The sequence below is a fragment of the Lycorma delicatula genome, chromosome 9 (genome assembly GCF_047948215.1).
Source record: "Lycorma delicatula isolate Av1 chromosome 9, ASM4794821v1, whole genome shotgun sequence".
Taxonomy (NCBI): domain Eukaryota; kingdom Metazoa; phylum Arthropoda; class Insecta; order Hemiptera; family Fulgoridae; genus Lycorma; species Lycorma delicatula.
In genome coordinates, this window is record NC_134463.1 from 132,648,603 (window position 1) to 132,676,317 (window position 27,715).

The 27,715-nt window shown below is 28.4% G+C and overlaps 1 protein-coding gene across 2 annotated transcripts; it reads left to right on the forward strand.

The window, feature by feature from the left end:
- Nucleotides 1-27,715, forward strand: LOC142330111 (uncharacterized). 2 transcript variants are annotated; one of them, XM_075375187.1, is made up of 8 exons: nucleotides 1-110; nucleotides 11,394-11,530; nucleotides 12,548-12,728; nucleotides 14,382-14,498; nucleotides 17,375-17,499; nucleotides 20,257-20,401; nucleotides 21,481-21,773; nucleotides 27,154-27,715. In XM_075375187.1, exons 2-7 carry the CDS (start codon nucleotides 11,500-11,502, stop codon nucleotides 21,659-21,661), a joined length of 780 nt encoding a protein of 259 aa, XP_075231302.1. In that variant the 5' UTR covers nucleotides 1-110; nucleotides 11,394-11,499; the 3' UTR covers nucleotides 21,662-21,773; nucleotides 27,154-27,715. The 2 variants fall into 2 exon arrangements, with proteins under 2 accessions (XP_075231302.1, XP_075231303.1); XM_075375188.1 differs by having other exon boundaries at nucleotides 11,394-11,521.

The following is a 27,715-nucleotide window of genomic DNA, read 5'->3' on the forward strand; positions in this document are numbered from 1 at the left end:
GTTGGCATCACTGATAAAATTGTGGGAAAGCTTTGTTAGGAAGATATGTTGTAGATGTTCTAATTTTATTATTGTGTACTTGTTGGAGTTTACTTTGTTTATCTGACTGAGTAAGTAATGTTATGCTATTCTAATATAAATCAATAGAATTTAAGTTTGAGTTTTTTTATATTGATAATTGGTAGCGCGAGCTTTAACCAGTCATGTAAATTCATTTTAGTTCGTTGTAAAATCGTTTTCCTCAAAAGGAAAGTTCAGCAACTTGTATAATCACATTTAAAGTGTGAGACTGTAAATTTCATTTACCCCATGAAAACACAAACTGAACTTCAATTTCACAGTCCTTCAGAAATAATTACACATATATCATATTTTGATGTCCCAATCTTTCATGCTGTTCTTGTTACAAACCAGTTTTATCCGAGACGCCACTAGCCTTCTCAGTAGAATAGGGAAATAACCATTACAGTTAAGTTTATCTATTGTGCCAACTTCCTCGAACTTGGCAGGATGAGTTGCCAGATTTGTTTTACTCCCAACCTTACTTCTAAGGCAATGATGCAACTAGCTACCGTTAAGAAATTTCTGTCTAAAGAAAGAATAGATTTTTAGTACATAATTATTAATAGTACTTGAACATTAATTCTTCCTATTGTTTATTAACTTTTAATTTTTATTAGGTAACATGTAGTTAGAAGTGATTATACATTGATTGAATAAATCCATGATCACTAAATGTGAGTGCTATCATATCCTTATTGATGCTAGGAGACTTGAGGGGTTGGTCACCTCACTTTAATTAAAGTAATTATAATGTATTATTAAATTTAAAATTTACTATAAAATATATATATATACACACACACACACACAATAATTTGAAATGTATGGCATGATGTAGAACAAAGATGTGTGTAAACAAAGATTTACAAATCAATATTATGAACCTATTTTACGGACATATAATAAAAAGAACTTCAGTGAACCTGTGCTTATTGACATTTATATATTTAAACCAGCTTGCATTGTTTTTTGAATTCTGCTTTATCATTAATGCTAAGTTAGTATTTTTCCCTTTTTTTGGTAACCTTTATTATTGTGGGCATGTTGAAAAAAATAAGTATTCTAAAATGGGGCGTACAAATTAGAAAAAGTTTTTAGATAACAAGAGTGTGGGCTGGTGGTTCAGCTTATAATGGGATTTATTAATATCTTTTTAGTGGGGGGTTCCTCCATTAAATCCAAAATGGCAGCTTCCAACTCGTGATGTTTTGTAGTAAACTGTAATTAAACATATTTATTAAATAAGTAATTTATAAGTAAATAAGTATTTTAAAATTACCCTCTTTTTCCCTAAGTGAAATTGGTGGAATACTTGACACCAGATGATATTCTTAGTCCTTGGAGTCTGAAGTAAAGTTAAAGTAACATCTTACAATGCCTTCTGACACAAGAACATATTTATGGTAGTTTCTAATACCATAATTTTTATGGAAGTGATACACCCAAAATGCTACAACCAGCATCCAATTGTTCAATTTTGTGATGTGGGGCAATATATTGCTCTTGGTTTTTACATTCGTGTAGATCTTTGTTCTGCTGAGAAAAAATACTTTTGAAACAGTTAACAGAAAAAGACTTTCCAGGTACTAAATTTAAATTTGGAAAAATGTGTTCTTTTAGAGCTTGCTCTAATGTTATTTGTCAAGGTTTTCTTAACTGGTTTTTTTATGAGTTCTCAAAGGGTTGCAACAGAACTGTCAATGCAGGTGACTGAATGTTGACAAAAACATTTTCATGATATTTACAAACACTAGTGACATCTGAATTAACTTGTAAAAAAATAAGGTGATTTGTTTTCATCAGTAAATTCACAAATTTTAATGAGTTCTTTTGGCACTGTACCAGTACAATGTTTTGACACTCTTCATTTACATAAATTCCTATGGGACATTGTTCTTCCATTGTTATACTTGAAAAATAATGTAAAAGTTTAAATAATTAAAAAATTTGCTAATATAATAATGAAAACTTATTTATTTAATAAACACTTTCAAAAACAGGATAAAATTTGTGACACTTGGTAAAGATGTGAACAGGTCACTGACTAATGTCAGACACACCAGTCTGTAACTGCAAAGCTAAATGATGCAACAAGCATAAATGAGCATGTTGCAGCATGAATTTTCCTGATGACGAAATGAATTCAAGCGCCTGTTATAAGATGAGCACTGCAATTGAATGGTTCAAACAAGTCTATTTCAACTGTAGTATTAAGTATAAAAATATTAAATCGCCAAGAAGACAATAAATCCCTTTTATTAAGTCAAAATTGTATTGCTTGTAGCAAGTTTTTCATGATTTTTGAGAAGTTATAATTTTTTTATTGGCACAGTACACAAGAAACTATTTTATTTTCCATAAACATCTACAAAAACACTGCAAGCGGTGCAAATTTGAAATTTTTATTACCAGCCCGTCAAAATTATTTGAAGCCAAAACTTAAATCATGTAAAAAGATTAGTTTTCAAAAATGTAGGGTTAAGTATTATATCACTATTGATATTATTTGTGGTAAAACTACTAACAATACCTACATGTAAAAAAATAATTCAAACTGTACTGCTACCCTACCACTACAATAATTATTGTAGTTAGTTATGTAGTTAATTTTATCAAATTTTAACTTTTTTTAATCCCATGTTGCTGTATTTATTTTATGTTAACCATTCATTTTTAATTGAGCACGATAGATAATTTTTATGTGTGTAAACATGTAAATTTTGCTGTTATGTGATTGTATTTTTGTTATACCGTATTGATGTTTTTATGAAAAATTTTAAGTGATTTATGTATACTATAATATGTGGTAGTTTTTCATATTTATAAAATAAGAATTAGTTTGATTATTTAATATTCCAGTCCGAAATCATATCATTGTATACAAAGAGATTTTTGTTCATCTTGTACATATGAAAAGATAATTTCTAAATTATCATGTAAACAGTACAGATTCATTAAGGTGTGAAAAAATAATTATTTAAATGAATTATCATAAATCTCTGTATGCATGCACCAAACATATTATACAAAGGTTTTACTGGTTATTTGTTTTTAGCATACACACATAATGTATACTGCAGGTTATCTTATTATTATAGATAACACTGAGATAGTATTTAAGTGTTCATGTCAAAAATTGTAATAAATATTAATTTATTGTTTTAATAATTAGTTTATGATTATAAAAAAAATATTAAAATTAATAGATTGCACCCAAGATTTTATATAGATATATATATTTACATGTGTACACATATATGTATGAATGAATTAAGTACTTCATGTTTACAAGTTATTGATAATTAAATGATTTTTTTTTTTAATTTTCATTGTTACTGATGAGCAGTTTAAAATTTATTTATTTACAATAGTTTTGTACTGAATAAAACATGGAGATATAAATTTCTTTTTAATAATAATCAGTATACGCTGATTTTGTATGGTTTTGATGCACGAAAAAACCGAGATCCTCATCAAGTTGATTTCTCTGAGAGTAATTTTATTACACAGCCAACGTTTATCGATAAACAAAGTGATCAGTCGCTGTGTGGAATACACCTGTCTTCATTTCATTCTCCTTTGTAAAGCTGTTAATTAGATATATAGCCATTTCTAAGAATGGCTGTATTAGGTTGTTAAACAAAAATAATAGAAACTTTGGGACATATACAGAACTTTTATTTTGAGTTACTACTTAATAGATTTTAGATTCTTAAAAAATAAAAACTACATAGGGGGTAATTTAGTGACCCACTGGGTTGGTCTAGCAGGTGAACTCTTCATCGCAAATCAGCTGATTTTGAAGTTGAGCGTTCTAAGGTTCAAATCCTATAAGGATTTGAATACTAGGTCATGGATATCAGTGTTCTTTGGTGGTTGGGTTTCAGTTAACCATACAAATCAGGAATGGTTGATCTTAGATTGTACAAGACTAACTTCATTTACATTCATACATATCATCCTGAGAAGTAATATCTTATGGTGGTTATGAAGACTAAACAGAAAATAATGATGGGGTAATTTAGTACCTTTCGTTGATAAACAACATAACCTTTCTGCAGTAATACGGGCTGTACTACTGTACCAAACTGGCAAGACTTAATTCCAGGAACACTTGACTTGGTATCTGCTCTCACATAGAAACCTCAAGCTGGGATCACTGTGACTTAGTCTTTTGATGGAGGCCTCCTTCTATCTGTCTCCTTAATCCTGTCTTCCTACGTCGTGTGTTATGGGGAATTGGCTTTCTCCTAACAGTCTTCCAAGCATCCATTCCTCTTCTTTGTTTGAAGAACAGTGTATATATAGCTTACAACTGCCATCCAATTTTCTCTGTAATGCAGCATCTTCTCGATAACGCCATCAGGACTGAAGCTGCCTATCATGTCTTTAAGATCTCGTCTCGTTCTGCCACTGACTGCACACAAAGAATGAGTGTTGTATATCGTCTGTTATTCTGTATAAACAGGCGTGGAAGTAGCCTATTTACACAGAAATTATTTTTTTTTATTTACACAGTAGCCTATTATTATTTTTTGACAGAAATTGGATAAGGTAGAAGTTCACCTTTCCATGCTGTCGCTCAACCCATTGCTTCACCTTCTTTATCAGTTGACAGTCCATCTGCCCCTTTCGTCCTTTTTCCACCTCTGCTGCCAAAATACTCAGGTTATTTTCCAGGCTTCCGTTTTAGCCTCATTCCCTCCGGTTTCCTGCTCGGTGAGATGTTTCAGCCTTCTTTTCTTTGCTAGGAGGTCAATTGGGATTGCCCTAGATATCACAAGTCTTGCAGTTTCAGAGACTGTGCAGTATGCATAGGCAATCCTTAGTGCTCCTTTTCTTTGAACTTGGGTTATACTTTTTATGTTTTTTCTGATGTCCATCATATCTCTCCATGTCTCTGCCCCATATAGGTTGATGGACTGGGCAGTCAATATAAGAAGCCTTTGCTTGGCAGGACTAGGTCCCCTGACAGTCGGCATGATTAAGCTTAGACCTACCACCCTCATCGATGCTCTGTCCACCACCAGCCTAAGATGGTTTCAAAATGTGAGCCTCTTGTACCTTCATGCGGATGATTGTGTCAATCTCCTTTCTTGTTAACCATACCATCTCTGTCTTGGCGGTCGTGTGCTCCAATCCATGCTTTTCCAACCAAGAGCTCTGGAAAAGCCTACTTGGTTTAGCCTCATCCGATTAAGCTCTGTAGTAATTCTCCATGAATTACTACTTCATGATTTTGTCTGATGGCATATTGGTTTGTTTGAAACCTGAAAAAACTAATTATTATAGAACCCAGTGGGTTAATTTAGCTTAATTATCATAAATCCTTATTCAAATAAATACTTTAATAAATACAGTATAGTATTCAAATCACTAAAGCACAACTAAAGGTTTTTTTTGTATTCAGTTACTTTATTCAGTACAAGTCTATATTTCTATTGGTAGTTTATTATTTTATGTAATTAAGAATTGTACTACTGTAATGGAGTAATTAAGAATTAATTTTTAATTGTATATTTATGTTAAATGTAATCTGTGTTATTTGTTATTGAATAAATTATTGTTATTAATTATCTAATAATTAATGTTAAATATTCGTTTACCTATTGTTAAGTAAGGCCTACTTATATATTTATATTACCAATTATGATCATTAAATCTATTTATGATATATTGTTATATTGTTTTATAATTTAAAAAAATAATAAAATTATCACAATAATTAACAAAAATAAATTATGATAATGCGTTTTAAAAATTAAATATCGATCTTTTTTCAGTGTTGCTAGATGTGTATAAATTATTAGCTCACTTCTTTGGTTAGTTTTAAAAAAAATATATATATATATATAAAACTTTTTGGAAAAGTTGTAATATCATGTGTGCTTAATCAAATATTCTTTTAAGATGTTATAGATTATGTTTATGACTATTTTAAAGTGTTGTTTTTACAGCATGATATAATTTGTATTTTGTTGGATTTAATTCTAATTTTTACATTTTCATTGTTTTATCTTTTTTTTTTAGTGTATTTCTATCCTCTTCTAAAATAACTATTATATTAGAAAAAGTGTGCATTAATTCTATTTTTATTTATTTTTTAATTAACATGTGCCAAATAGTCAACTGGCTGTCCAGTTAGAATGAATAAACGCTTTATATTTGTTTATAATATTACAGAATCAGAGGGCGTGACCTAGTTTTATGTGATGTAGACTTTAAAAATTACATATTCCCTTATTGGAGTACCATAAGTTATTATTGGAGTTTAAGTTGTTAAACTCCGTAAATTTGACCTTATATAATCCAATAGCTACTCTATTACTATTTTGGCTTTCTCTGATATCTTCAAATAGGAAAAACTAGTTTCTGATCAATTCCACAGTTGGAGTCATGACTATATTTAACTTCAATAAAGAAGCATCTTCCTCATCAATAATGATTGGAAGCAATTTTTATAGTATCTTTATGAAAGAAAAAGGATGTAGGATAAGAAGGAAATGGATGATTAGATGAAGGATCTGGTTGAGGTAAAAGTAGATTACTATCTTAGTTAGGGTCAAGAAAGATGAGTGTTAATGTTGTAGCACTACAACTTAATTTTCCATGATTAACAATCCAGAAAAAAAGAAGTCCAAAGAATGTAATAGTATTGGAAGAACCTGTAAGAGGATCATTCATCCTTTGGGATATCAAAGTAGTTACCGTTTTGCCTAGGAACATACATAAATTAATTTAGTAGTGAAAATGTAATTTTCATCTAACAGAATTGTTCAAACTATACTGAAAATGCAATTATTTATTTCTTGGTAAAGATGTTTTAATATAACCCCTTATTAATAATTTTTTAATCTTTTAAAACTGTTTACCCTTCAGTTTTAAGTTTTATTCTTTAAAACAGTTGTTGTTAACAAATAATGAGGATAAATAAATTCATCTTGTCTTCAAACAAAAATTGTTTTTCAAAAGAATGAATGAATAATTATTATCATGATGCATAGCATTATTTATTTATTTTTTTGGCTCGAAATGTTATGTACAGTTATGCTACTTGAAACATATATGTACTATATGAAACATTTAAAATAATTTCTATTAATAAATTATAAAACAAATCCTAAATCGTATTACCTTAAAATTTTGGTATATTTTTTAATATTTTAGGAATTTTGGTATATTATAAAAACAGTATCTTCACAAATCTCTATCAGAAAAAAATCATGTTGCAGAATTAAATTTGATCAGAATTGGCAAAAAATTAAATCACCTTTGCCAACTCATCCTATCCAACATTGTGGCAAGTTTTCATTGTGATACTTTTCATTTTATTGTAGTAATGTGATTGATAGCCATCTTGTTAATTGTTATAAATCATTCTGGTTAAGAGATGCAATGATCAGCTGGACTATCAATAGTTTTCCAATATTTTTTAGTATATTGGCTCATAGTTTGACACCCCACAAGGCTCGGTTTTTGGGTCAAAAGGGGGTGGTCGGGGGTTTTTGGAGGGGGTAGGTAAAATTTATCTGCTTGAAAATAGGTTCAAAAATTTTGGGGGGGGTCGAAAATGTATCCCCCCAAAAAGGGTTCAAAAAAATTGAGGGGGGTCAAGGGATCCAGAAGGACCCAGGACGCAAAGATCCTGGGGGATTTTGGGATCGGAAGAATAGGGGCAGAGAAATAGCAGAAAAGGTTGTCCCCCTTATAAAGTGTGCAAGGACTTAAAATAATTCTCGCTTACTTTGGTGAAAAATTGTTGAAAAACTTTCAAAATCTTCGTTTACTGTTATTAGTAGTGACATTACTGACATGTAATTCCCTGTCTATTCTACTTAGAATATTTCTTGTCTAACCTCGATAACTTACACACTGGTTATATGTGAAAAACTAATGCACACAGAAAAATCAAAATTGTACAATCCGTAATCCAAAATTCATGAAACTCTAAACACTTCTTCCATAACCTTATCTAGTAAACCACATTATTTTTCCTCAATCCTTCCCTTGACATCTTCAAACCCAGGACAATTTTTGCAATTTCCAAAGTAGCAAGCTTCAGTTGGATTACCACACTACAAACATCATAATATCTTTGGATCATTATGTTTCAACAAAACAGTTTTCATTACCGTTTTATAAACAAACAATAAATTTAAAATTATACTTATACTTTAAATTATACTTAATGCTGTTGTATGTGTACAGTAACATTGCCTACACTTCTCACATTTTTACAGTTAATAAGTGCTTTCAGTTCAGTAATTATTACTTTATATTGTTGAATAAAAGTACAATCTGTAGCATAACTAGCCGGTCAGGGCTTGCTTTTTTCATTCGTTTATCTGTAGCCAAGGGGTTCCACCCCCTGGATCCCCAGTGCATTTGTTATCCTCAGATTATGAGAATATTAAATATTTTACAAATACTTTTAAAGAAAAAAGAATTATTGATTAAATTTCTGTTGCCCTGGTGTCAGAAATATAATGGAATAAAAGGATTTTTTTATGAATATCTTTAATATCTTAACCCCCAGGGGGGCTAGGGCCTCAATCTGTAACTTATAACATTTCCTGGGAAAACACAAATATATCCTGAAAATTTGAAAGCAATTGGGTGGTTGGCTCTTGTGTGATACTGTTAAAAAAAAAAACGGACAGATTCACAAACTTTTGCATTATATAGCATAATTTTATGTTGTTAATTAATACTAATCCCTTTGGCAGAATAGTAGTATTTAAACCGTTTCAAGTAAAAGGTTCATTAATCCCAATCAGGCACGGAATTTTTCATATGCTACAAAATTTTTATTCCATATTCACATAACAAGCTTAGAGTTTTTCAGGTGTCTATCTACAAAAGATTTTGAGTCTTTGAGGTCATCTACAAAAAGAAAATTATATTTATTATTATTAAAATTTCTGTTAAAAATTTATCTACTTTAACTGTATCTTATATTTAAAAGGCAGACAATGATCAAGTCCGTTATTTAAACGTTTCTGTGATTGATTATAATAATAATAAAATATTTGACAGAATTTTAAAGATCACTGGATTTCAAACAATTTTCTTTCAGTGTGTTTGGAGAAAGAATTTTTTATAAATATCTTTAATGAATGAAATTCACATGATTCCACATTAAAAGTCCTATAATACTACAATACAGATGAAACATTACAACAGATTATTGGATTAACATTACAAGATTAACTCTTTGTGTGACTCTCATAAGAATTGTTAAATTCTTTTTATAGGTTTCTTTGGACATTACTGTTCTTTTTTAATTGTCTTAATTGTATTTTAATTCTGTTAAAGTACTGTTATGGATTTAGAAGATTATATAACAGGAGAAATAAGAACTAAGCAGGGTTGACCCCCTTCCTGTTTCTTTTATTAGTAATTTGAAGTAGAAAATATATTTATTAAATTAAAAATTACTCTATTATTGTAACATGAAACCTAAGATTTTCCTTAGTCAAATCCCTCATTTAAAAATCATCATTATTATTATTTGGTTGTTGGTGTGAGTATCTCTTCCTTCTCTTTCTTGATATACCACATTTGTAAACATGTTCAAAATGTAATATTGTCTCGTTTTTTTAATCTACCTTTATTTAGTACTTTTACTTTTGATGTTTAACACTGATTAAGTTAGAATCTTCAATTTTTTTATAGTTGTATGTCATTACACATTTTAACCATAAATGTTTTAATCATGTTTCAACCTTCCGTAAGAAACATTTTACTATCAACAGATTTTATCTATTTATTCTATCTCAGTTTTTTCTTTTCTTTGGTGAATTTTTGTTAATAAAGATATGATTTAGTGGATCTTATTAAGAGATATGGATGCTCAGTTTCACTCAATATAAATCTCAGTTCCAAGTAAGACTTTTTTCTGCATTTACTGGATAGAGACATAAGAAAAGTTACCCTTACCAAACCTTAGAATTACTAACTGGCTGGACAGTTGGTGCAGTTGCCATCACGCTAGCTTTTAATTCATCTGGTCTTGGATTTATATTAAGTAAGAATCAAACAATTTTTTAACGTAACACCATCAGAAAAAATATTCTATGTAATTAAGCTTAACTTGTTCAAAATAAAGTTACAGCTTATAAATTAACAAATATCATACAAAGAAAAAGATTATCTACTGCTAGAGGAACATGAAATGAATCCAATAACAGACCCAAAAAGTGGTTTAAAAGTGTTGCTCCAGGCAATAAATATCCACCTCACCCATAATCAATTAGGAAATCAAGATTTTTTAGTGAGGATAAGGGGATTATATTACTGATCAATACATGCTACATGTTGCAAAAAATTGTTTTCTCCAGTTACTAAACAGTTTACAGGTAACAAGCACAGCTTCCTTTAAGTAAAATTCTCACATATCCAGTAGTGCAAAACCCATTTATACACCCTGCTGAAAAATGTATAATTTTTTCTATACTACCAGTTGAACAGTTTAAAATCAAACTCTATAGACTAAATACAGTTACAATGTGCAATATTCTATAAATTTAATTAAAGAATGAAAACATAATTGACTGACGGTTCAATTAAAAAATATTGGCCCTATTGTAAGATTACCAGAAACAGCACACCATGCATCAACTTCTCATCATGAAGTAGACACTAAAAATCTGGTAAGGATTTTCAATAATCCAATACCGGGTATTCTGTATTAACATCCCCAGATAAATGAAACTATGCCTCATCTGACATGAAATATAGCATTAGGACTATCTGTTTATCAACAACAGTTTTGAGAAGCTATCACAACAATGAAGATTTTTCAGTCTGTTGACTTAAAATGTTGCACAGTTGTTATGCAATATGATTTCAAATTCAAATCATAAATAATCTTAAGACAAAATACGTATTTTATACTACCTTGTGTTACTTATAGATTTTTTTTTGGAACAGCAGAAATTCTTCTTAAATACTGGTTCAAACTGAGTATGCTACTCTTTGCCGGAATACTGGCATACAGAAATTTTTTCCCAAATATTTGACATGTTTTTCTGAAAGGATACAGTACGCAAATAAGCTTCCACTATATAGCAAACCTTCCTCTTTCAAATAAGGCATTTTATAAAAACACAACTGCAAAAAACAAAACTATATTGCACTGAAGCATGAACAGTTTACAACTGATAGTAATAGATGGGTGTAGTAACACACAACCAATAATGGCACTATCACTATCAGTGACAATTGCACCATTAAAGGCGACACTGAAATAACTGCAGTTCGAGCTGGCTAAAGTCAACTTTAAATCGTTAATGTTTTAATTACAGATATGTATATCTTATAATTTACAGATCAGGTTCTTCTCTTCCACCATTTGATCACAATGGTTTTTTGGCTAGTCTTGAGTTTTGGGATAAACCAGTTACTACAGAAGCCACTACTTTACCAACATCCAGGATGACAGAAGTGGGCATCCTGAGTAAGTCAAGTAAGCTAATCTAATGTCTTATGATATTTATTTTGCAATAAACATTTATTATCACTGGTCACTTTTAACTCTGTTATTTATAGTAACAAATTGTTGAAATATTGTTAATTATTCCAATTTAGCACATACTATTTATTACAAGATAATCTAATTTTAATTTCTGATATTAATAATTACATTCCACTTGCAGCACTTCCTGTCTAATTCTTTTCTTACAGTGTTCCATGATATTTTTTTGTAAATTCCTGTAACAATTATAGTGAAAACTTTCAGAGGATAAATAACATGTGATAAAATTCATTAATCAGCATGACAAACATGATAATAATATTTTTTTAATACAGTAGTTTACATATGATAACATTTTTTTTCAGTAGTAAAAATTATTAATGTCACTTTCAAGCTATGGTTGAAATTGTTCTTTCAAAAGCTCTTATGGAACTAATTATGCAATTCTTTCATCAATCTAATTTAAGATAGTCTTCTCTTATTAAATTTCTTGATCAGTGTAAGAAATTATTCTAATATTCTTTAAAAACATTAAAAATTATTAACAATAACAAAATGGTACTCGAGTAAAACAATTTCTATACAGTTTGAAAGTGAGTTATTTAAATGATAAATATGAAAGCAAAAATATTTAATGAAAGATGTATAAATAAAACAAAAAAAAAAAATAGAATACAATTCGCATCTAATTTCATTTTTGACATCATAGAAAATACACAACTTCCCAACTCAAAACTGTTACCTGCGATAATTTAGAACTTCAGTGTATCAATATCAATGTTGATAACTAATAATGAAATATTATATTGATGTAGTAAATAGTTTAAAATTAAATTAGTTTCATTTTGTCTTCAAAAACTAATCATTTTACAAAATTCAGTTTACTACTGAAATCCACGGGCAACATGACTGAAAATCGTTGAACGGCAGTGAAAATAATGATCTCTCATTTCACCAGTTTTAATCCTAATTTAAAAAAATTAATATTGTACATAATTTTTATTGCAGTGGATGGACATAATTGGCATTCAACTGCGCGCCCTTCATGTGAAATCATATTCTCAGGCAATAAATCACGATCTGGTCATTTTGACTCAAGAAATTTAGACTGGAATCAAAACTGTACTTATATATTTATTGGAAAATTCAATGATGTTGTTCATTTATCCCTTTTCAACTACAAACTCAAGTAAGTAAGATTTAATTTTTAAATAGCAATTATTGATAAATTTTAAATTATACATCATTTATATGACAGCATTAGCTGCTTTATATTAGGAAGGTCATGGTAGATCAGTAATAGAATTCTTACAACTAAGCATTAATGTATTGAATCTGACACAGCTTACTATAATAATGGACTATTCACCCATATTATAACAAATTCTAACTCATTTATCAATCAGTATCACTGCATTAATCATCAAATACAATTGTCAGTTTGTTAAATATTTATTTTCTTATATAACACCATACTAGATCTTTAATTATTCAATCTTATAGTCAATGTTCACTTTACTTGTTCTTTTGAATCTGTTTCTAGAAAAATAGGTCACCAAAGATATTTTTTTTTTCTTTAGAATGATATAGATCCTATGATTCTTACATCTTACAGCAAAGATATACAATATTTTTATTTAGTTACTGTTTAAGGGATTATGAACTATGTACTTTATACATGAGCAGCTGTCCCAAAATTCTGATTTATTTAAGACACATTATTAGAAAATAAGGAAGAGTTTCTTCCTCTGCAATTGTTAAATCTAGTTGATTTTAGATAGTTTATAAGCAGGGTTAGTATAAATCCAAAGGCTATAACAAAACTAATTCCTGATTTACCATCCATTTTATTAAGTTCTGGGATAAAAATAGTTTCGTGATTTCTTAACTTTAAAATTAATTTTTACAAATTTTGAGAAAAAACAATAGAATTTTGACAGACAGGCTGTGAAGTTCTGTTTAAAATAGGTGCTGAAACAACTGAGCTTTTTCCACTAAGATGGATTTATAAATCTATATGAGTACAGTGCTACAATATTACCACTACATAAAGTTGGTTTACAGTTTGCTTCTTTTTTTTTTTGAGAAGCCAACAACTTATGTGATTTGTTTTTTTAAAATATAGTTATAAAACATTAACTTATCAAGAAATTATTTTCAATTTTCTTTCCCAATTATATGTCATTTTTATTTTTAACAAGATAGTGTCTGTTTATGTACTGCATGAACATTAATGAATTTACTCAGACAAGTATTTGGTGAAGTATAGTTGAATTCATCAGATTAGTGGCTGCCCTTCAGCCTTTATATTTTTTCTGTAGTACTTTAAAAATAGATTACTAGACTAGTCTGAAGAGTCTAGAAGATTTGATAACACACATTATTGAAGAGATCAGTACTGAAGAGTTCCTTTAAGGATCCAGCATTTATTCTCAGATTAATTTTTCATTTCTGGAGGATAAGCAAATTTTACCAATCATGACTATTTTGATTGAATAAAATAATTCAAGTAAGTTATTTTTTTATTTTTTGTTTTTTTTTTGTAAAAAAAATCATTTTACTAATCCTATTCCTTTAAAGTAACCCATAAATAAAATATTTATTAGCAAATCTAAAATCTCAACTGAATTTAAATGTTTGTAAATATTGCAAGCGTGCAATCATTAATGACTTACTTCTACATACTTACAACTCTCAATCAGTTTGTAGATTTTATCAGTGTCTAAACAGTAATAATATTTTGGTAACTGAAGATTTTTAATGTTGCCATAAAATCCAATCAACCATAATTCAGTAATCTTACTGTGGTATTTCTTATATTAATAATGTAATAATGTTGCAGATCACCATCATACCAGTCAATGATAGAATTGTTTGATGGTCCTATATTAGAACGCAACAAACCAATGAAGAAAATTTGTAGCCCATCTATAAAACATGCTAGGGATTCTAGTGGAAAGTGAGTTCTTAATTGAATATTACTTTAGTGCCTAATTATTAATAGAATTATTTATCAACTGAAAGTTAAAATATTAACTATATATAAATATGAATATATGTAATTATCATATATCAGTGACTGAGATGGTTAATTAATATACCTCTCAATATTTTTAATATTTTAATTAAGTTCTTAGTTTATCTCTACAAGATTTTCTAGAAAAAATCTCAGTGATGTGCTAAACCAAGGGAAAATTAACATGATAAAAATGGCAAAATTAATTTTTTCCAAATAATTATAATCTTCTGCTAGGATGCAATTTGCTGGACTATTTATTAAATACTTAAGTATGATGAGAGATGGAAGAAGAAAACCCTCTATGAAATGATAATGCTGACCAATAAATGTATTTTTTTTTATATATTGTTTTTTAAACCAGTTATCTATCATATTTTATAACAAATTGTTTAATTATCTTTTAATATATTTCATCTGAAGATAATTGAATGATTATATACATTAATGAAGAGTTCAGTTTTAATATTTATCTGTAATTTACAAAACAAATAAATCCAAATAGTACAGCCTTCTAATGATGATGACTACATTCTGGAATTCCTGGACTATTTACCATGCTATTTAAAAAATACTTACTATAAGTTAGATCTTTTGTACAGCCATCAATGTGAGGTTTGTTTAACCTAACTAGACAGCTGTCATCTATTACATAAAGGCTACACAGCATTAAAAGCTTTTTCCCTCAACACTAGTTACAGAATCAGTGATTAGTCATTTACCCTTAAAACCAAGTTTATTAGTCCAACCATGTTACATAAATCAAATATTTTATATTGGTATATTTAGTCAGATAATAATAGAATCTGAATCTATAGAGTGTGTATAGATTCCAGACTAGATAAAAATATATTAAATTGTAATTGTAATTTGTGACAACTTTGGTTGCAAAGTACTTAGAATATTTCAGGTAGTGGTATCTTGAAAATAAGGATTAGAACACTAATTATTTAATATACAACCATATTTTTAAAAAAAATAATAAAACAGTTCTCATACTTCAATAAAGTTAAACAACATTTGAATTCACTAAGGACTGATTAAGTGACTCATATTTCAGATGGATACCTACACATGCTATATGATTCCAAGTATGATAAAGCATGTTTCTTTAAGAATCTCACCCTCTCCTCGGATTAGTCTTAAAATTCTGGAAGGTGCAATTTTGTCATTTTTACAGCGTGTATTTAAGCTGGCCAATGCAAAATCATTGACCATTAATATACTGCTCTCATTGGAATAAATATACCATGTTGTTTCAAAGGGGATTGCAAGGGACAAACTACTGTTGACTGGAAGGAACTTTGAACTACACTTTCAGCCAGTTTGTTTGTCTCAAACTGCAGCTTCTTCATGGTTTGATTATCCTTTCAGTGCAACTAAATATACCTGACTCTGCCTATACTATGATCACATAACGATTATTATGGCTCCATCAGATAAAACCAGGCATTTTAATCTAAGTAAAATACATTGTTTTTTTTGTTTTTTTTATTTGGATAGGTACTGCTGATTATTTTATACTGCTGATATTTTTGAACATAGCAGTCAATGCCTCAAAAAGTTAACAAAGCATGTAAATGGAAAACAGCACACCCTCTAACACATTCTATACAGAATAAATAAAAATAAAAACAAAATGAAAAATGTGTCATATTGATACATTTATTATCTACATAAATAAGCATTCATTCATATTTAACAAATTAAAAGAAGGTGAGTACAATGAGACCTTCAGAACAACAAGGAAAAAAAAATAATTTCTCATTTAAAAGAAAACCAAACACAATAATACCATTGGAATAAATGTAAACTGAACTTCTCCAAGTGCATAATGTTCTTCATCGGTAAAATGGACCTAGCTTCAAATAAACAATAAAATGAATACTATAAAGACCCTCATACCAATATTCAATCAATATTTATCAGCAATTCTGTACACAGAAATCACAAATCCAACAATATTAATAACAGTCCCAATATTTCACACACATGTGCGTGCACACATACATACACAAACACACAACATTACGAAATAAATGCACAATTAATGCACAACATTATGAAATATGCACAATGAACATTATGAAATATTTACACATAAAAAACACTAGATATTCATAATAACAACATTCAATTCAAATCACTAACATTTCAATCACATGCTTAATAAATGTCTGTGCAAAGTGAATAAAAACGATAAATAAAAACACCATCAGAAACAATAGCATTAGTTACTGAGGATGGTTGCAGTGGCAACTGAAAATGTCTTCAACTTTTATTAAAGCATTTTATTATTCACTTTTATTCATTTTATAGGTACAAAAGGTTAAATTTTAATTAGGTAAAGCATTGATATTCTCAACCATGCTGTTATCAGAATTGGAAGAGATTGCTTGTAATTGTCAGTAATATATAGCAAAGTACATTAATTTTATAATTTAATCTGATGTAAATTTTACAATTCAGCCTTACTAATTGACTGATTAATAAGTAGTACTGGATGCTTAGTAAAAAGAAAAGAAGATGACCAATAAATTTGAACTGTGCTATGTAGGTTTTATATAAAACTGACATTATGATTTAAACGTTGTAGTGTATTTATTGTATAGAAATGTATTCATAATTATTCATACATAATTTACAAATATTAAATATTATAGTTTGTTGAATTATTTCAGTATTATTCTTTTTTGCACACCAGCCCATTTCTATGATTTAGTAAAAAATAAAAAAAATATTTTAATAGGGGTTTTCAGACATCGTTTTGTGTTTCTGGGAACAAACCATACATATTTTTTCCATAATTTATTTTACAGGTTTCAACTGTACCAAACCTTTCTTTCATCAGGAAATATACTAAGCCTCCTATTCCGCCGATTTGCAGCCTTATCCTCACAGCCAGAACAAGAGTTTATAGATGGAGCTTATGTTTTTCATGACGGTAACTATTTATTTTTTTATATATTGTAGGATTTTTAATTTACCATACTTACCAAAATAGAATCCTTTAACAGTTTTAGCTTCAAAATTAGAAGTGTAGATTTAATTTTATCTTTAAATAATTATTTTAATGATTATAATTTAAAAATTTCTTAACATTTAAAATAATTTTTTTTTAACAGGCTAATAGTGAATTATTATAGTTATTAGCTAGATGTTTATATACCAGCAAGTGTGTTAATCAGTGTATAATACAAATAAAATTACAATATTTAAATTTCACATGCATCAAATTATACAACATAAATATTTTGCTGACAATTGTTATTTTTGTGTTTTGGGGTAAAATCTTCAAAACTGATAAGATTAAATTAGTGCCATTCCTATCAGCAAAAATCTGCCCTAAAATATTCCTTTTAATTAATATTATTATGTGTTGTAGTATTACATAGAGTGTAGAAGCTTCTATGCATTATTTAAAACATGTGCACAATTACCCTTTGAAATTTAGGTCCAGTTCAATATTTGGGATATTCTATTCATCAGATATAAAAATTGGTGCATTCAATAAAAGTGTTATTTATAGTAAGTGTCCTTACTTTAATTCCTCAGTCATGTGGCTTCATTTAACTAGTTTCATTTTCAAGGAAAGGATCTTTTTGCCCATTATCATACATCCATATAATAACACTGATAATCATAATTTTTGTTTCCTAACGTGTGATACATGATTTTAATCTGTTTTTGATGCTAAAACAAATATAAACTCAGAATCTTTCTACCACCCACCACTTAAACGTAAAATGTGTAAATTTTAATTAACAGATTTTTTTCATTTTCCAACGAACAGTTAGCATTTTAAGCTCCTATATTGTGTTTTGTTAGCTCATTTTCTATTGTTTAACTTTGTTAACATAATTTTTAAGCTGCAAATAAATAATACTAGAATATGCTGTGAATAAATAATTCATTCCAATCGAATGATTGGTATCATGGTATGATTGGTATTATGGTATTAATTTGAGAGAGACATACGATGTGATGAAAGACATTCTTGAATATATCATAGTTACATATTGTGACATCATATCTAAAACTGAAGAGTGAGCCTTCATGGACAAGATCAACCATGTCTGTGCAGGTCAAAACAGCTGTGTTGTTTGTATTAAGCACTGGATTTAGGAATGAATTAATTTTGTTCAGTCTTATTGCTGTCTTAAGTTTGTTAACAGTGCAGTGTCAGAATGCCTTGAAACTGTGTAAATGATGTGCATGCCTTTTGTTGTATATATGGTGAGTTTACCATAAAATCAAATAGAAAAACATTACACCTTTAATTAAAAGAGCATATCATTTGTACTTTCAGTGTAAAACTGGTGATCAGGATAAGACATGGGCTCCTCATGCTGTATGCACTAATTGTACTGTATCTTTAAGAGGATGGCTGAAAGGTACACAGAAGGCTTTGCCATTTGGTACACATGGTTTGGCATGAACCAAAGGATCATGTAAACGATTGTTACTTTTGTTTAATAAGTGTGTCTGGAATTTTTTTAAAATCTAAACATACTGTAAAATAAAATATCCTTCATTGCAATCTGCAATCAGGCCTGTACCTCACAGTGAAATTATTTCAGTTCCTGAGCCACCTGTGAATGTATGTTTCGAAAGCAGCAATGAAGAATCAGGCAATACTGAAGAAGACAACAATGATTTTGATTTATCTTCCAATAAGCCACATCTTATATCACAAGGTGAATTAAATGACTTTGTTAAGGATTTAAATTTATCAAAAAATCAAGCTGAACTGTTTGGATCAAGACTAAAAGGTTGGATTTACTTCAAAAAAATACAAAAATTTTGGGCTTCGAAGCTGACAAAAAGAACTTCCTCTGTACTTTATTGATGAAAATAATTTGATTTATTTTACAAATATTGATGAGCTTATGTTGCACTTAGGACAAGTTCATAAACCTGAGGACTGGCGCCTTTTCATAGATTGGTCGAATAATAGTTTAAAAGTGGAAGAATATTATTCATGAGCCCTTAGTTGAACCCAAAAAAATATTTTTATCCCCTCTCCAGCTCAGCTTGCAGCTTAGGCTTCATTTAAAGATATTTGCAAAACTTTTCTCTACAAACAAAAATTTGACAATTACCACAATATTGTTAATCAACAACTTCATACAGAGCTGTGGAATGTAATATGTCTTTGCAAATACATTTCCTCCACTCACATCTGGATTTTTTCCTGGACAACCTCGGAGATGTAAGTGACGAACCATAGTGAACATTTCCATCAAGACATTTCAGTGATGGAAAGCCACTATTAAAGAGAAATGGAATACTAACATGCTAGCCGATTATTGTTGGGCATTAATTCAGGATGTGCCTGAGACTATTTATAAAAGAAAAGCACCAGCGAAATCATTCTAACACAGGTATGGTCATGCAAAATTATAAATTTTACAAATTTTAACTATATTTTCCCTTAATTTTTTTTAAAGCATAATTTATTTAAAACTAAAGGTGATAGAAAAATTGTATTTACAGATCTGTAATATGTGCAAAAAGCAATTCAAGAAATGGTATCTCACTTAGAAAAACATTTTTTGTCTATCAGTGTAACATACAAAACTGCTCATTGCTTAATCTATAAATTTCAATTTTGAAATTTTTAGATTTTTCTCTAATAAGAAAATTAAATTTATTAAGTTTATTTCAAAATATATTTTTTTTATTTTATAATTTTGTACAGGTGCATGCTCAGCTTGGAATATAAGTTTCCATAAATACTCTGAACAAAACACTGATAGAACTGGGACAGAATTATACACTTTCTGTTCTAGAGATGGATACAAAAACTATTCACTGCCATGGAAGCTCAATATTGTTGTTATAAAGTAAGTAAGATTTCTTTTTTTTAATATTTTAAAAGCATTGATTTTTTAAATAAATATTATCATATGTTTAAATTGTTCTATCAGGTAAATTAATTTAATATTATATTCACCACAGTCATGTTTGATTCACTCTTCCAGGTTTTCTTGGGTTCAACTTTCAGCTTCTCCAACTATACTATAACTCTTCATTAACCATCACTTCTCATTCACATCTTTTCTATCATCATGATCACCAATTTAAATCTATCCCATTGGTTTCTTTTCATTTTCTTCAAATCTTCAAGGCCTTTTTTGTAATCTGTTCATCCCTTTTATAAACATGTTCAAACTATCATAGTTTAATTTTCTAAGTTTCTCCAGTAGACTATCCTTTCCTAGTTATTGTCTTGTTATCTAATAAATTACATCCTGTCAATATATATTTTTTGTTAAATGATTCTTTTTGACTTTATCTTAGCAATTTCCAACTTACTCTCAATTTTCATCCTCTGGAAAAATGTCTGTGCTGCTTAAAGTTACAGCAGCAAAAGAATGGGCAGTATACAAAATGGAAATTCTTCATCCAGAATTAAGTTTCTGTCACTCTGAAATAACTCAAATTACTCTCATACACAGATGAAGAAACCTAAATACTCCAATTATCATTAATGTTCTATCTTATTAGTACTTCTTTTGCTTTTTTTATCTTCTTAAGCACCAGTAACTCATTCTACAAATTCAGTTTATATCCCAGCTTCTCCTCTACCTCTTTTCACTTCCTGTTGCACTTCCCTGTTCCACTGCCTTCTATCTTAAACTATTCTTATCAAAATCTTATCTCAACATGAGATGGATAGTTTTCATACGTATACCTTTACTAACTTGATCAGACCTCTATATACATTTCCTTCTTTAGCTCTCACCCACTACTCCTCTGTTAATAATATATAAGCTTCAGCTATTTCCAAAAATGTATTTACTTGCCTTTTTTGCCTACTTTTAATTACATTTGTTTACATAAATATTAATAATTTATTATATTTCTATTCAACACTTTTTAATCCGAAAGCTAATATTATTTTATCATTAAATGTTTCTAGATTAACTGCAATGACTAGAAGACCACCACAATTTCAAATTAAATGGAGGTCTCAGATCGTCCGTGCAAATACACGCACCGCTGGGCCAGTACCAGAGATGGCTTCACAGGCTACTGTGTGCACACATCTACATTTTTTGATTGTATTTCTTCTTTTAATAAATAATCTCACCCACAGATGAATTCTGCTCAAGTATTAGAAAACAAAAACAAACGAATAAACAAAGACAATCTACTCCAAGAGTAGGAAAACTAGTCAATCCTTACCTTGCGGCTGTGTCTTACATCAACTTGGTAATATAAGTACAGTTTATTCATTGTTATAGTTTTATAGTTGTTAAATTATGTTTTTTGAGAGAAATTTTTTAATAAATGTCTCCATCATCATAATAATGTAGAGCTTATTTCAGAGTGTATTTATTATTTTGTACAATTACCACTTGTATGGTTAAATGGCTCTTATCTGATGAAAGTGCCTGTAATATTATTGGGTATTATAGCAGTTTAATTTGGTGCTCATTTTAAAACTGTTTTTTGTTAGGCAGTTATATGAATGATTATTTTTTAACACGATTTGGGACAAAAACATATTAGATATAATTTTTTTTTTGTATTTAATAATTATGATTTTTTTCACTTCATTCATTCACTCATTCGTTAGAGTTCATTATAATCAGTTAATTTAAGATTTTTATTGCTTAACAGCTCTTTCAAGTATAGTTATAAGTGAATTCAAGTAAACATATCTGATAGCTTTTTATGATGAGAAGATAGTGTGTTTTTTTAATTATTTTTTATTTGACATAATTGACAATTTGGTTTCACCCTTTTTGAAACTGACAAATTCTGAAATAGGCCAAAAAGTAAAATAGATCGATCATTAAAGTATATCAAAAACATGGGCAGTATTGTAGATCACGTGTAACAACAGGTTGATGATTGTAAAAGAAACTTTTTGGATCATCCAAAAGATCTTTTTAGTAAAAAAGGAAAGTGTTAATTTTACAATTCTGTTAAAAAATTCTAGTTTTTAGATTTGCTTTATATAATATGTAGACCTAAATTTTCAATTTTTTGAACAAAATATTGTTTTAATTGAATTAAAATTTTCATCACAATTGTGTGAATTTGAAGAGGAATCTTCCTACTTTAGTTTCACATAATAATCACATTATACCTTTTTTAATAAACATTTATAAAATATTGTATAACTGGTGTTTATTGGAGGAAAAATTATTTGAAGAATACCTTCACATTAAGTATATGGTAAACTGAACCAAAGTTATTTGAAAGTAACATTTTTTAAACTTATAACGTCTTACTTCCAGTTGCTCTTGACATTGTTAGTCCTTTCAGTGACACTGGTATTGCTTTTTTTCACTATGCCATCAGCTAATGTAATTACTAGTGGATTTTTTGATTAGGAAGATGTTTTTTTATGTGGTGAAAAAGCACGCTAGAATTGAATTGTTTAATATTCTGTGCTGCGACCTTATTATTTCATAATGTTCACCTGCAGTACTTATTTGTATATGTTTTTATTTTTATTTTTATTTATTTACTATTTTAGGTAGCATTGTCCATGATTATTAGACATTGTAAAACATCAAAATAAAGTGGAAAGCAGAAAATTACAACCTAATATTCCTAACTCTAGAACATTTGCAGTTAGAGAAGTTTAGTTTTTTGATCTAGCAGGATTATGTTTATTTGGTTACTGTGTTTTAACTGCGGTTCCTTTAATGGAGTTTATTGTATAACAACAGTAGATCCCAAGGTGAAAAACAGTAACATCAATTACTGAAGATGGCCACAAAAGCAGTTGAGTACATTATGATAAGAAATTTAATGTTATTAAATGTTATATTAAAAAAAATTGGTTCAGTTTATCACTAAAAATTAAGTTTTGTTAATTTTCACTTATAACCATCATGTAGCAAAACATCACTTATATCACATGGATATGAATGCTGATATATGTTAATGTTATAACCACATTGAAGAATTGTGCTGTACTTATTTTAATGGCTAACAATCGAAGTGTTCAGCTTATATTAAAAGTGTATTTTTTCTTTAAATAAATTAATCAAATGGTTATCACCGTGTGACTGTCACTATAGTCTGCTCTTAATTATTATCTAACTAGAGCCATTTTCCTACAAGCATTGATGATAATTAATTGAGTGAAAACAGCTATTGAGTCAATAATTGGCAATTTAAAATAGCACTCTGAGATATGTTCAAATTGAATGTTTAATGAAATTAAATATCAAATTTATTTTTTTTATTTAATTTTATTTTTTTATGTGGTTTGTCTTTTAAAACTGTAGAGCAATATATTTCCCAGATTTGCTGTAGTGTTGGTTTGTCCTTGTCACAAATACCCTCTTGATGACAAACAGCTTTTGCTTGATTTAGATTCAGTTATGAAATAACTGTCCATTTACAAGCAAAAGTGAATTATATTGTATTTGTTTTTGTTACTTCTAGCACATATCTTATTTAAATTTTATTCATTCAAATATTTAAGTCGGTAACTAATTTTGATCATTTTAACTGAGCTGCTGTTTAACCTATTGAGCTTAGTAATTATGCACTAACTTTTAATTTTTATTAAAATTCTTTAAATTACTTTTTAATCATATCTTGGCCCTAAGCAATAAATTCTACAGTGATAATTTAATTTATTGTAAAAACTCTTTGGTGGTTGGGTTTCAATTAACCACACATCTCAGGAATGGTCGACTTGAGACTGTACAAGACTGCACTTTATGTACATTCATACATATCAACCTCATTCAGCCTTCAAAGAAATACCTTATGGTGGTTTCGGAGGCTAAACAAAAAAAGAAAGAAACAACTTGAAATACTTTCTGCATCGATGCATTTACTCACAGTTACTGACTATCTTGTTTTAATTGTGCAAATAAAAAGCCAACGATAATTATTACCAGCAAAACCAGCTTTGAATAAAATCTTTACTTTCAAGAGTAGCCAGCCAGTTAGTAATTCACCTACAACTCCTCACCGATTTGAAAGTACTGTGCTCATCATAAGACTCCCACTTTTCAAAACATATCCTTTATGACACACCAAATTTTTGGGTTGATATATCACTCCAAATCTTATTTGATATTTCACAATAAATTTATGATATCGCACACATAATGTAATTTTCCTAAAGGATCACAGAAATACTGTGCCTCTCTGCTCACAAAAATTAATTATATCGTGCACTTCACAGATGGTATGACCAGTGGGCACAAGCATTTAACAGAATGGACAGTTAATGAATGTTTAATGAAATAATAGATCACAAATGATTATTGTCTATGTGCTGTGTTGTGGTGAAAAATGATTTATTTTGAATAATCTATGGTAAGTTAATAGTACCTGAGTAATCTTCATTCATGTGTTAGATGACCTTCTTAACAGAGCTAATTAAGGACGTAATCAATTAATGATACTGAAAACTTCAAATAGTAGTGAACTTGATCTTCAATCATAACACTTTATAAAATCAGAAAACACTTTGTTTTTAGATCATTAATTAATTCTAAGTTATTTTGAATTATATTTGAAGAAACATGATAATAATAATAATAATAATTGAGATTTACAAATCTTTACATGAAGTATTTTTGTTCTTAAATGCGTATTTAAGAAACAGTATTCAGACAATACATCTTATAATGGTGTTTATGTTTTAATGATTTATCATTTCATAATTATTTTTTATATTAAGTTTTTTACGTTAATTTCAATGATAATCAATTGCAACATGATCTATAAAGGACAAAACTTAAGAAAACATAAAAACATTGAATAAAAAAAAATAAAAATTAAAAACATTTTTTAAAATGATCTTCCATTAACTTCCATCATATGATATTACATAAAACAATCAGTAACAAACATTAAATATAACTACATGCTAGTAACAGTAATTATTTAAGTTCATTTTAATTGTTTATTAATGAATTAAGTTAAAAAAAATACAAACTAAGGTATATTACACTGCATAGTACATTTTTTATAAAAAATTACTTAATTTTGAATCTATCAAAGACTAGTAAAGTCTAAACCTGACCTTATCTGTTCTTACATTAATAGTACACATCATAAGGTTAGCAGTTTAGTTAAGGTAATCTCCAGTGATGTACATTTCCTACTGTAAAATAGATTTTCCCACTTGCTTCTTACATAAATGTCATCGCATCTGTTAACCTACTGTGTTCACCTTTAATAAGCAAACTTCTTTAAGTTTCTTTTCAAGCAAAAAATATAAATATATCTTACACTTCATTCTCTTTAGAAGCATACAAATTATGATGCATGAAAAAATTTAATTTTTCTCTGTACACAAGTTTACGCATAAAAATTATTATAACAGAAATAAAACCATAAGAAAAACCAAATAAAGTAAAGAAAAAGTATGCCTGAGCTGTATGTTAATATCATACACATAAAGGCTTATAAATGCATTATACAAGATCGGTTATCAATCCCAAGAATTAAAGCTCAACTTTTTCATTTACTTAATGAATGTTATCAAAAAGATAAAAAATAAAAATAACTAAAGCAGTTAAAAAACCCCAAGAATGTGCTGCCAACGCTAGTTGCAATCAGTTAAATGAATTCACAAAATAGTGAAAGTTCACTAGCCTAAACCATCACAAAATATCCGTAAAAACATTAATATGAAAATAATATTCAGTCAACATAAGTAATTGTTCATTAAAAAAATTATTATGTTCTAAAGTTTGTATCAACAGTTGTAGTTAAGTATACCTAATTGGAATGGGTAATAAACAAAGGATTTTCCATGTAAATGTGGAGTTTACATTTTATTTTCATGAAAATTACAAGTTTTTAAAATGTGATATAGATAGGAAATTTTATTAATGAATTATAAAATTCCATTAAAGAATAAGTTTTCCACCCGCTGATGTTAGAGGGGAAAAAAGAAACAAAAAAGACTATTGTTTCAAGTACTTTACTTAAATTAATTTTATTATAATTAATCTTATTAAAATAAAAAAAAAAAAAAAAAAAAAAAACGGAATAAAAAGACTATAAATTTAAAAGTAAATAGATATTACATATTAAAATAAATTATATAAAAGACTAGCATTTATACTTTTATGCTGTTACCAAATAAGTTAATTTTTAATAATATAAATCTTATCAGTACTCTGGTAACCCCAAAATATGACAAAATAAAAAGCTGTTAAATGAAGCAGGAGTTGTATAGTTTCTGTTTAGTTGAAAGTAAATGATGGTATTTAACGTTTTCTCATATGACTTAAATAGATTAAACATGATCAAATACTTTTGTCATCCACACAAATCGGTAAAGAAATAACCGTAATCAGGTTTTAAATATTCTTTACTTACAAAACTAAACAATTTCTACTTTCTTACTCAAAAACTATTAATCAAAATACTACTTGTGAGCTAGCTACAAAATGGTACTATTTACAACAAGGATAGACCAGAAATTCACCAGCATAGCTGAAGAAGCAACTGTTCTGTAGATAATATTAAAGATCGCTGCATAAAAAATAATAGAAAATGAATTATTTAGATATTTAAAATTTACATTAAAATTTTTATCATCATTAAATGTATACATTTTAATTTTAATTTTTTTTTTTTACTTTGTGTTGTCAAGGGTAAAATTTAATATCAAAATTAAAATTGTTCAAAAAAGACTATGAATGAACATTATGACAGATCACAAAGTGGTTTTGTGTGTATGTGTGTGAGTTGTTGCAATGAAGTTACTGAAAAAAATTTTTGTAGCAGAATTGGTGCTTTAAAGTACAGTTAAAATAAAATTAAGATGATTAGAAAAGTGAATGTTTTTATTTCTAATAGAGTTAATTTAGTACCAGACTGATCATATTTCTTAGTGACTTTTATTAATAATTAATGGACAAAGTGTGTTCAGTGAATGAAACTATACCTTCATATCTAGTGCCAAAGAAGCGTTTAATATCTGCATTAATATGAAAGTTGTTAACAAAATTACAGTTTTGCTAAAATAATAATTTTAATTATATAAAGGATGATAAAATCACAAATTTCAGTAGTTTTAAGTTTTGTTGTTGATTTGTATTATTCTGTAACTAATCTGTGAAGGGGATTTTTTCAGTTATAGTACATCTATTGTTTACTATCTTAAAACCCTCACATTATGTTGTATTATTGTTTGGAAATAAAGTGTATTGATT